At 46.1% G+C, this 12556-nt stretch overlaps 1 protein-coding gene across 1 annotated transcript in view; it reads left to right on the top strand.

Moving 5' to 3' along the window:
- Positions 1-12556, top strand: part of Plxnc1 (plexin C1) — a 154670-nt gene that overhangs the window by 15094 nt on the left and 127020 nt on the right. The window contains exon 2 of the mRNA XM_006995728.4: positions 5782-5922. Coding sequence (XP_006995790.1) covers positions 5782-5922 — 141 coding nt within the window. The remainder of the gene's footprint in view (positions 1-5781; positions 5923-12556) is intronic.

The following is a 12556-nucleotide window of genomic DNA, read 5'->3' as shown; positions in this document are numbered from 1 at the left end:
AAACCATAATAGGAAATGGAAAGTGTCTCATTTTGTTTCAGATCTCACTTGATTGACTTATTTTGCCTGTGAACTTACTCCTGTATGTATTTTATAGACCAGACATTTAGTGAACAGCAAGTGGATGGATGGATGGATGGATGGATGAATGGATGGATGGACGGACAGATGAGTGGGTAGATGGATGGATGAATGGATAGATAGGTGAGCAGATGGATAGGCGGCCTTGTGGGTGGGTGGGTAGAAGGATGGATGAAGAAAACTGAGAGAGGAGAAATGACCACCTAAACTCTCACAACTCATAAGTAATAGCGCTTGCAACGGAACTCATAGTTTGTACTCTAAATCTCTTCCTACTCCTCCGTGCTTTTATCAGTAACTTTAAGAGTTGAAATAATGTTAACTATGCTCATGAAATTATATATTAAAGCACCTCTTGCATTCTCTTTAATACTCAATTTTTTTTTTTTTTTTGGTTTTTCGAGACAGGGTTTCTCTGTGTAGCTTTGCGCCTTTCCTGGGACTCACTTGGTAGCCCAGGCTGGCCTCGAACTCACAGAGATCCGCCTGCCTCTGCCTCCCGAGTGCTGGGATTAAAGGCGTGCGCCACCACCGCCCGGCTTCAATTTTTTTTATACAACACTTGTTTATTCATTTATGTGTGTATGAGCATTCCATGGTACGCATGTGAAAGTCACAGGATAATCTTCAGGAATCAGTTCTTTTCTTCCTCACATGGGTCCTGGGGATTGAATCCGTGTTCTTTTATTTGGTCGAATATGTTGTTCTGTTCTTAGAGCCGCAGTATTTTATTTTATTTCGTTGTTGCTGCTGTTTGTGTGTTGTTTTGAGACACGGTGTCGCTGTACAGCCTTGCCTACCTTAAAACTTGAAATGTAGGTCAGACTTGCCTCAAGTCCATGATCCTTCTTCTGCCTTGGCCTATTGATTACTGGAAATATTAAGTGTGCACTACCATAACCGACTTAGAGCCACAGTTTAAATGGTAATATACTCAGTCAGTAGGCTGTCTATGGATTAGGAAGCCAATAGATCCAGAAGCTGTCTCTTCTGAGTCATTGGTGAATTGTGGATATGAGATTTAGAGAAGGCCAGGATACCGGGCTGCAGATGTATAGAATAGTAAGTAGCTTACTATTGCTCTCCAATGCAGAACCAAGACCCATGGTTTGCAAGGGCCACATCTTAGCTCAGTTGAAGAACTCTGTAATGATTAAGCCCACTTAGCAATGTTCCATAGTTGCCTGATGAGGTATTGATTGCAAGTATTCAAACATTGATCCGTGTGTTTATTTATTCATTCAATAAACATTTATCGACAACTTGCTATGAGTTGGATGCTGAGGTGGAGCCCGCCTTCCAGAATAGAAAAAGACAAACTGTGGTAGAGCTGGGAGTCTGCAGGGAGATGGACAATAAGTACAACTTAGAAAACAATTATAGGTGTTCCAAAGGCAATGAGCTGGCTGCTATGATTCAGAGTAACAAGTGGGGTGGGAATGGGGAGAGCGAGTTCCCATGTAGGTGAAAGATTTACTTAAACCCTGAAAATATTCAAATGAGCGGGTCCAATGGGACTACAGGGGAAGAGGCAGAGAAATAGTGTGGGGGTGGGGCCATGTGGTTACAGTTAGATGTTGCAGGAAGAAGAATGGCAACTCCAAGAAAGCCCAAAGGGAGGCCAGGTTTAGAGCTACGTCGAGATTGGAGTTTTCCATGAAAGGCAGGAGCGGCGAAAGCGTCATTACAAGGCATTAACCTTGTTAGACAGACGAACAAGCAGAGGCTGGGACTCCAAGAGAAATTACACATAATAAACTAGACAGAATGGGCTGAGAGCGACATTAACAATTATGCCCTAAGGGGAGAGAAGGGCAAAATAGAAAAGAGGCCAGAGGGGAAAGGAGTTAAGAACAATTTCTGGACACAGGGGGCTGCCTGCACAATCCCCCCCCTGCCCTTTTCTGCTGGGCTCCGTAGGTATTAACTTCACTTTTGTGAGGGGGTTTCTCTGGGTCTTTCTTTTGTTTGCATTTGCTGAAATGAGCATAAGAAAGGCATTCTGAGGGTTCCTTTCTGCATTCACGGGGACCTGTCCATGTCTGTGTTTCCAGCATAAAAGAGTCCATTTCCGTCCAGGCAGACCAGTCCTTAGAGCTTCCTGGTTGCCCAAGCCTTCTCACTCCTCTTTTCTTCCAGGCTCGTAATTAGCTACAAAGTTCCAACTGTGTCTAAGGACCTCCCAGCTGGTCCACGGCCTGATCCAACAAGTTACGATTCCTTTTTCTTAAATAGTGATTTGCAGAAAATTCAGTTGACAGTGGCTTAACCCGTGACAGCTACTGTTACCTTAATCTGTTCTGTCCCCGAGAACCTAGGGTCTGTTCTTTCCTCCTGTGCTAATCTCAGCGGGCTGGTTTTCAGGCTCCATCTTGGATTTGGTGGAGGAAGCAAAATGTCTTCCTTTTCCTACCCATGATGTGTAGTCTATACTTTTTAACATCTATACATTTTAATCATTCTATACATCATACAACTGTATTCCAAGTGAGAAAGAGCAATGGCTTACCCTAAAAGTTTTCTCTTATCAGTGAGGATACCTATTCCCAGGAACCCTTCCAATGCGAGCCTTGTATCTCCCAGGCTAGCACTGGGAAAGAACACCCATAGTTCTGTGAGGTAGGAGGGTAAGTGTTTGCCAATGATGACTGGCATTTAGACAGATTTGGTTTCTGCCCTGCTCAGGTTATTGTGATCTGAAGGAAATTTGAGGTCTTTTGGCAAAGAAGGGAGGAACAGCGGCCTCGGGTGTGGTGGTAACTGTTGGCGTTTTCAAATAGTGCCAGCGAGCATGGCTTACCTGTGCTCCTGTGAGACAGGCACCCTGCTAAGCTCTGCTGAGACTTGTGGGTTAACTCGTTTAGTCCTTCTAACAACTGTTGAGAAGAAATGCTACTGTCAACCCTTCCATGATGCAGAGCAGTGGTTCTCAGCCTTCCTAATGCTGCGACCCTTTAATACAGTTCTTCCTGTTGTGGTGACCCCCAACCCTAAAATAATGTCGCTGCCGCTTCAGAACTGTCATTTCGCTGCCGTTGTGAACCATAATGTAAATATCTGATATGTGACCCTAGAGGGGTTGGGACCCCCAGGTTGAGAACCGCTGATATAGAGGCTGAAACAATGGGTTTAAAGTTACTTAGCTAGAGAATAAGAGGCCCCAGGCTCAACATAGGTGTCGAGTTCGCTGTCCTATACTGCCTTTGGGTGATAAAATAACATGTCCTATTAGCACACTGTGAATATTGGTGTGTTAGGTAGTATTACTCATATGATCACTTGGAAATTCTTCTTTATAACTAGCCTTCCGGTCAGGCACATTGGCCTTGTCAGATAGTAGAGCAAGCCAACTCCCACACAAATGAATTAAGTCGCCCAGCTCATCCAGTGAGTGAGGACTGAGTTCAAAGGCAGACTAGTCCCAGGTGAGTGTTTCATCCCACCAGGCTCTCAAGTGTGACGACACCGTTGAGTGACCGCGGAGCTGTGCTAATGGTCTGGGGCTTGGATTGGAAAGCTACATCCTCAGAGAAGAAGTCAGAAGTCACAGGGAATTGCTAGAACACAGAAGGTTGTGATCGGGGGACCAATTTTCCCCTTGTTCTTATTTAGCTTCTGACCAGCCTATGTGATTTGGGGGCCAATCTTTGGCAAACAGGATCTCTCACTTTGCAGCCTCAGCAAAGGCCTCTGTGACATCATTCTTCATGGCTAACTGGAACAGAAGCAGTTATTTGGTTCCTACTGTATACCGGACCTAAGACTCCAGTCCTGTCTGGTACTTATAGATATTCCATAACCACAGCCTTTGCTCTCTTTGTGTTGTAAGATGATAAGAAGTGTAGTCCACTATTAAAAAAGAAGAGTAGTGTGAGAACATTCTGGAAGCCCAGAAAGGACGCCTGATTCCCCAACTTAGCCTTGTGACACTCAAATATTTCATAAAAAAATAATAAGCATGGTGAACTGACCTTACGTTTGATCAGTTCTGGTTTTATTTTAAGTCAGAATGTGTGATGTGCATGTGGGTTTTTTTTTTTTTTAAACTTAAAGGTCATCCAACTTTTCTTCTCATAATCACGAGGCTTCCTTATCTAAACAGTGGTCTATTGTTCCAGTCCCCAGGCCCACAGAGAGCTTTTTCCCTTAACTTCAATTTTAACAGGATAGCTCCTCGCCCTCCCCAGCTGCACGAGATGTACTGTCTTTCACGGGAAAAATAAATCTCTAATGGGTGTTCCAAAAGTCCGTTCACTGTAGAACATTTGATGCAAATGAGCTGCTCTCTTAGGTTACGGCATTCCTTCCTTGAAAAAGTGATGGAGTATTGGGGGGGGGGGGCTATCCTAGCTCACAGAACAGCATCAACAAAGAAATATCGATGGCACCTTAAAGCCTTCAGAAATCGATTTAGTCCATGAATCCATTTAGTTTAGATGTTAATGAAACTTGGTGGGTTTTAAAAGAATGAATATTTAATAAGACATAAATTGAGAGACATAAACACTGTTGGCAATAAACTAATGAAGTTAATAATTCTTGGACACACACCCCCTGCTCACCTCTCTGCCCCCCCCCCCAAACTGTCCCATTTCAGGAGTCACTATGATGCTTACTGAAGTTTGCCAGCTCTCTCATTGGCTGGGATTTAAATGTGCCTTTGAAAACCATAGTACAGTTGGGAATCAGGCTCTGGCAGATAAAGCATGCTATCACACTGTGTTCAGAGCTGCACTGGGCAACGGCTCTCTCTCAGCTCCCTATCTTCCAGAGATTTGTGGAGCAAACTCAGCTTCCTGTCGTTGGAGGCAGGAAGCAGCATGGGGCCCTTGGTTTCTTTTAAACAAAAAAGGAAAAGACATTGTGGTTGCTACTCTCTGGGTCCCCGGGTTTAAAGAGGGCCTTTATTTAATGAGCAGGAGCAAGCATGTGATTACATGTGCTCCAAGCCTCAGACTTGAAATGCATTTGGGTTGAGGGTTTGCGCCTTTCACTTCCTCCTTAACGGCATCAGTTCAAGGTCCAGTCCTACTCGGTTCCTCATTAGCTGGGTCACCGTGTCTTACCACCCTCCACAGCTCTCTCTGCCTCCTGCCCTCTACATTAGTCTTTAGGCTTCACAGTGCGCTTTCTTGTCTATTCCGAATCCTTGCTCTCTGCTGCCCTACGGGTAGGATCCTGCTATCCGATATGGTACACCTTGGGAAATGTTCGCCTTTCAAGTCCCAGAAGCCCATGCCTAGCTAAAATGAACTACGACAGAACCCTGCAAGAAGTACAGTGTCCAGCCCTGATTCAGAAATGGGTGCTCTCCTGGCAGTAATGTAGAACTCTGCTTTGTAGATCAAACGGGACTGGTGTGTGTGTGTGTGTGTGTGTGTGTGTGTGTGTGTGTGTGTGTGTGTGTGTGTGTGTCTCGGGCTTGTGAAGTGGACGGCTTGCTCCGTCCAGCTGGCAATCGGTACATGTGACTACGCAGTTAAGCACGTCACTTTCGCTGGCTTGGGCAAGCAGGGTGAGTTGGCAGAGGAAGCCCGTGAAAGCTGTTCCCAAGGATCCTGTTGATGAGAATGTATCTAGGGTTCAGAAATGCAAACACCCCAAGAGTTCATGAGTGGCATTTTATCAGTATAAAGAGAAGTGCTTAGGTTTTAAAAAAAATGATCATTTTTTTCTCCTCATTTGCTCATTTCTGTGCAGAAAGAAAATGATCGGCCCGAACAGGTCCAGCCAATTGCATCGTCTACGCTGATCCACTCCGACCTGACATCTGTGTATGGCACCATGGTGATGAACAGGACTGTTTTGTTCTTGGGGACTGGGGACGGCCAGCTACTTAAGGTTGGTTTCTCTGTGGTTCTTCAGATGTCTAATTTTAATAAGATCCACTTGGTACCTGTCTGTTTTTAATTTCCCCTCCTGCTGCTGAGTTCTACACACGACTGTACCCCGGACATTGCTTTGTTAGTACCGTAGAGACCCCTGCCCTGACGAGGCTTGGGGGACATTTTAGAGACCTGTATGTCGTCCCTCTTCTCCCTCACCACCCTCAGCCTGTAATGAGGCATGGGCACCTGCCCTCTGGGAATGAGCCACACTCGCCCCTTTCCTTACTCATGGCTGCTGGGTGAGATGAATGCAGGTCTAGCCTCTACCCCATCCCTGACTCACCTCCCTGACACATTTAACCTTTTAGTTCTCTCTCCTTTGCACTGGAAACGTACAAAGTACCTGATTTCTCACAACTTCAAAGAGATGAGCCATTGCAGGCATGAAAAGAAGAAAAAGAAGAAGGAAAAAAAAAACAGGTGTACCCTCCCCACGGCCCACTCACCACCCACAGAGGGGGTTTGTTTTCTGCCCTTTGTACCCATACATGCCAAGGAGAGGTTAGAGATCTGAAATCCTTTGAGACTCCCCTGGACTTCCATTTCATAGGACTATTCTCCCCCACCACCATATGGATGATCCCTGGTCAAGTTGAGAATTTTTTTTTTTTTTAAATTCACCTGGGGGAGGGAGAGTAGAGAGGAGGAGAAAGCCAGATCAGAACCCCAAGAGACTCATCTGAAATTACCCAGGGGCCATCTTATCAATGTCATTAGCAAGCATGAATTGCATGTCTCCGGTGGCCTCCAGTACCAGTCGCAGCCGGGATCCGCACTGTGTCCTTCACCCTAGACACCGCTTGACCTCTCTCGGCAGCCCGTCAGTGGCCTCTCAGCTCAGACTCGTAATTGAATACTGGCAGGCCTTTTCCCAGCTGCTGCCCCTCCTCGGCTAGCTGTGCCTTTAGGCAGGTCATTTAGACTCTCTCAGCCTCCATTTCTCCAACTGTAAAATGAGATTATACTAGACAAGCCAGAAAACCCTTTCCTCCTCTGATGGCCTGTAACTGTCCTCACACCTACAGCCTCCCTCCAACCAAGCTTGGATACATGTCACTGTGTACTCCTTTGATCATACCTACCCTCACCCTGGTTTCTTTTCCCTTTTTTCTGTGATTCACTGAGTCCTTCTGTATTGGGCACAGACTCTACTTTCTCTTTGATGGTGTCCAAGCTCCCAGAGGTACCTTGTTCTCCTTGTCTCCTGAGCTACTCACCGCTAGCATCATCTTTTGACTTGTTATTGACTTGTTATTGTTTTGACTCGTTTTTGTTATTGATACCTAGCCTCTGCGGTCCATGTTTGCCCTGCCAACTTGATTTCAAGCTTCCTGTAAAGGGGGCCATGAATTCCCTCAGCCTGACACGGTGCCGAGTGCTGGGTAGGCATTTGATTGAATCTGTTTCCTTTGGAGGGAACCCAGTAACATATGGGAGGGAATTTGTTTGTATACACATACTTTTAAAATATACATTGATCATCTTTCCTGTTGGGCTGGTTTCATTTCCTGGGGAAAGGAGAGGTAGATGCTCATCAGTCCGCACACACTTGTCACCCAGGGATGCCCGTGGACATACTAACCTGGTCAGGCCAATCAGGCCCATTAACCCCGCAGAAGAAATTTCTATCCATCCTCCCTGGGTCTCCTCACCAATTATCTCTTCAGATTTGGGATGTTTTTGACAAGTGTTTTGACAAGAACACCGTTTCCCCAAGCTGAGCCTACCAGACTGTCACATGGAGAATTGGAGGTGAAGGAACACTTGCCTATAAATAGTTCCCCATGGGACGGCCTGGCTTCCCTGTCCTGGGGTTCAGTTCAGCCATTTGTGTGGAGCTGTCCGAGCTTCAGCCTTGTTGGAAGCCAGGGGATGGGGCCAAGCGGCAGCTTCATGCTGCTAATAGAGGCAGTTGAGATTAAGTCTTGCTGTCCTCAGGATCTATATGGGGTACCCCTTCAAGACCTCCATCTGTAGTCTCATTTTTAGGGTTCATTTAACAAGGATAGATTGGCATTTTGTTTTCATTTGTGGCTTAACAATTTTTTTTTCTATTTTTATTTTATCTGCATTGGTGTTTTGCCTGCTTGTATATCTGCGTGGAGGTCTCAGGTCCCCTGGAACGGGAGGTACACATAGTTGTGAGCTGCTACATGGGCACTGGGAATTGAACCCAGGACCTCTGAAAGAGCAGTCAGTACTCTTAACCACTGAGCCATCTCTCCAGCCCTGATTTAACATGTTTATAGTGTTTCCTGCATGTTAAGTCCCTCTACCTCTGCCTCTAACTAATTCAGCGCTCTCACAGACCCATTTTACAGGATGGGAGAATGGAGGCCTAGAGCTGTTGAGTGATTGGCCAAGGTTACAAAAGGGCAGCTCAGGGATTTGAACCTGGAACAACTTTGGAGGCTGGATTCATCTCCCTCCAGCTACAGGGACCTTGCCCCCTGGGCCCCAGCTTCTAGGAACCTCCCTTGGGGGCTCTCAGCAAGTGGAGGGTGTGTTGGGAGGGAGTTCCAGGACTGCTGAGGTTCCTACAGTTGGGGGGACCTCTGACCTCACCCTGTGTTTACTTCTTGGCGATCAATCTCCCCCCACCCCCCCACCTCCACCCCACCCCCGACTCTGTCTCTTGGGACAGTTCTCTCCCACAGCAGGACGTGGTGAGGATTGAAAACCTGCTGTCTCCCTTCCCGCCCCACACATGGACAGGATGGTAATTCCCTTCTGACTCCCTCTTGTATCCTCGGGTGGAGCCCTTGAGATTATTTGGAGACACCCCCCCCACCCCCGGAAAAAACAAACAAACCAGGATCGGGCACAGATAACCCCCAGATCCCTCTGTTCAAAAGCATCTCACTTCCCCCTTACCACACTCTCTCCAGATCTGAACGCTGATAGACACAGGCTTGGCTTCTAAGCTGTGATATGGAGGTACTAATGAGCAACAACAACAAAAACCCCAAACAAACAAACAAACAAACAAACAAACAAACAAACACCCAGCCTGATACAGACAGTGGGGAGAGGAGAAGAAAGGGCTTGGATCACCCACAGCCTGACTCATCAGTTTCGCAGTGATCAAGAGGCGAAGGCATTTTGACATGTGCCAGGCACCGTAGTCTATGCCCGGCTGGGTGTGAGGCAGGCATCCGGCAGCCAGTTGCCGTTTTTACCACCACCAGTAAAAACCTGACTTCTTAAATCTCTGCTAACCTCATGGAGTTTTAATATAATTTGGTGCCATTTTAAACCTCACGCTATTTAAATAATTCTTCCCCCCACTGCTTGTGAAAGATCTGTGGGCTCACGTAGAGAATTGCGGGGGAGTGGGGTGGCTAGGAGGAAGGCAAAGAAAAAAAAAATGATCCCTAATTGCGTCATGTCGAGGCAACTGCTGTCAGCATTTTGGATTCCTTTTTTTACATAGTTGAGGTCAGGCCCAATCCAGTTCTGCATCCTCCTTTTCTTCAGCTAATGAGGGAAGAGGCTTATATTAAAATGCTGCTGCAAACCCTTTGTAAACAGGATTCTTAAATAGCTCTACCACGGTCTGTTCTATGGGAACACAATTTTGAACTTGAGCCGAGATTCTGGATCAGTTTTTTAAAAGTGTCTTTAAAGATACCCCCCCACACACACACCATCTCTCCAGGAAGACGGTACTACCTCCAAAGGTAAGATTTCGATGATGAGCCCTGAAAAACCTGGAGACTTTATGGTTTGCTAGTGCCTTATTACTCTCCTGCCTTCTGCCTTTATGAAATGGTAGGGAAACTGAAAAAATGTGGAACTCAAAGGTCCTACCCTACCCACTTCTCAGCAGGTGTTTTGTGGTCATATGGCAGGTCGTGCCCCTCCCCATAACCTCACTATTTCTTCATTTTTTGCATCCTTTCTGAATACCATTCTATGTGATCATTTTTTTTTTTTTAAGTTGTCAGCCTCTCCACTGAAATCAGCTGAAAGTGTGCCGACTCCGAACTCAGTGTTTGGAAATCCACATGGCACGTGTCACATGGGGTATGCCATCCTAGGAACACATGCCATGTCGTTCTCCAACTGTGGAAGAGTCTGCCATGTGGTTCGGATTCCTTTGGGCTGACTCTGTTGCATGTAGAACATTCTCCTTATCTCAAGGGCGGAGTGGAAAGAGTTTGAGCCTTTCCCGGTGGCACAATAAGTAATAAGGAAATGTGCATGAAATTTGAAATTTGTAACTTTTTGCATGCCCATTAACCTTTCTTACAAGCATAAAAGATAAGGAGGTAGCGGGTGAGGAATGATAATAGCCAGCATTTCTGAACTCTCACTGTGCACCTGTCGTCCGAATCGGCATCTGCATGGGTTAATTCATTTAATCCTTAGGAGTCAATACTATGGCCATCCCCACTTTATCAATGAGAAATCCGGGGGCTTTAGGGAGTAAGGTAGCTGGTTCAAGGTGATTTGAACAGGAAAAAAAAATCTGTCCCCAGAGTCCAAGCTTTTATCCTCCAGCAAAACTGCATTTACAGTTTAAATGTACTCTGCAGGGCTTGACAGAGGGCTTGAGCCGAGCTGTGAACTTTTCTGTCTGGTACTGGGGTGTCTGGGTTGATCCCAAGACAACAGTGTTTGAGGTTTCCGGAGAAGGGGCTATGGTTTCTGTGGTTTTTGGTTTGTTCCTATTTGGGGACAGTTTCTGGCAGCTGAGGGATGAGCCTCTCTTCTTGAGGCTGCCGGTGGCTCCAGGGGACCTCTGTACCCCCAGTAGAACCCGGATTTTCTCCAGGGGGCTCCTTTTGAGGGACAGTAAACATTCTGTGCTCACATTGTTTGAGTGCCCCTCCCCCCATAGGAGACTTGGGTTTCCCAACTTCCTTGGTGCTGAGGTCCTGTGCAAGGCCCAGGAAGCTATGTCGTGCTGGGTCCCCACAGCCAGCAAAAGGGTATTTCTCACATGCTTCATCAGAACTGGCAACCTTGCCAGCTCTGTCAAGACTCTGCTCCTACAAGTGGCTTTTCATTTTCCCAAACCATGGAATCAAGTCAAGTCAATTCCAGAATTCATCTAGAAATTCCTGGAGGATCTCACTGGGCCTCTGGCTGGTAAGGTTGTCAAGTGGACGTATGAGAGAGTTTTAAAATGAAATATTTTAGTATTCTCCCACAGAATGTAAAAATAGGGAAAAACAAAAAAAAAGAACCCAGGACAGGCCCGGAGCACAGGAGGAGAGCTAAGCAAAGGTAATGGACCAAACAGGAAATGGGCTCCGTGGTTGGCTGTGTCAAATGTCATAGGAAGCTTATTTCCGGTTCACTCCATTTCACACCTTCCAGCTTGTGAGTCTGGGGACGCCCTGACTTGGAACAGTTACTCTCAAGCAATATACAAGTCTGGAACTTGGAGTTCAGGCCACGTCCTTCTCTTGCTACATGACTATGAAGTAAATAGACTGGAAATGGGAGAGTCACCTCATCTTCGTGCTTAATCTTTATTTTTCCCTAACTACTGAGGCCCACTACACAGTATTAGATAACCGCTTTGTGTGTCTAGGAGAATCTCCTTCCCAGTATTTCTCAAAAACCATTAGTGAAAGAATAAACAAGACAAATGGCTGACTTACTCTGCTACTGACCAGCTTCAGAGAAGGTAAAATAAGTTTGGCTTAAAACATCTTAGCTTTGTGAACATGGCTTTTCTATCTCATGACAATCATACAGGAACAAAGAAAGAGTGTTTTGCTTAGCTTTTTTTTTTCTCTTGTTTTTCTCTTCATCTTCTCCACCATGTGGCATGGAGCTGTCCTGTGACTGTGTGGTGTGGAAATCGCTGCCCGTTTAATTTTAGCAGCATGCCTGGGAGTTTTTTTGCATGCAGCAAAAATCTTGGGGCTAGTTAATAGCCTACCACGAGACTTCAGGAAGATGTCAAGAGCAACAGCATGTTGACATGAACCGAAATTCTCCACCAGGGAACATTTGTTTTCTACACGGGCTTTGGCTGAGAGAATGGGACGAGCTTTACAAATTCTTAAATGCTAACAGAGTAGCATTTCATTTAAGCAATATTTTTTCTGAAGCCTTTTCTCTACCAGGCACTGTTCTGGTGACTTGGGTACCAAGGTGACCCCCAAAGAGCTATGTGTGCTAATCCTAGCACTTGTGGGGGTGGGGGCAGAGGCAGGAGGATCTCTGTGAGTTGGAAGTCAGCCTGGTGTTCATAGTGAGTTCCAGGACAGCCAGGGCTACATCGTGAGACACCTATCTCAAAAGAGCTGCTCCGAAGGTGAGCCGGAGAGAGAAGCCTGCTGAGTGTGTAGGGCGAGCAAAGGCATAAAACAAGTCCATTAATTATCCGACGATAAAGTCATTTCAGAGAGAAGTTATGTGCCGAGAAGAACACAAGAGGGATGGAGAACAAAAGACAGTGTGCACAGTGGAGAGGCAGGTGATCCAGGAGAGCTCCTCAGAGGAGGTGCGGCAGGACGATGAGGAGAATGTAAGAACATTCACGGAGGAGGCAGAGTGACTTCAGATTAGATCTATATTAAGGTCGTATGCTAGAAGCAATAAATAAAAATCCGCATCATGCCCTAGCA

The sequence above is a fragment of the Peromyscus maniculatus genome, chromosome 18 (assembly GCF_049852395.1).
Source record: "Peromyscus maniculatus bairdii isolate BWxNUB_F1_BW_parent chromosome 18, HU_Pman_BW_mat_3.1, whole genome shotgun sequence".
Taxonomy (NCBI): domain Eukaryota; kingdom Metazoa; phylum Chordata; class Mammalia; order Rodentia; family Cricetidae; genus Peromyscus; species Peromyscus maniculatus.
The sequence above is the reverse complement of the archived record's forward strand: the minus strand, read 5'-3'. Positions and strand labels throughout refer to the sequence as shown.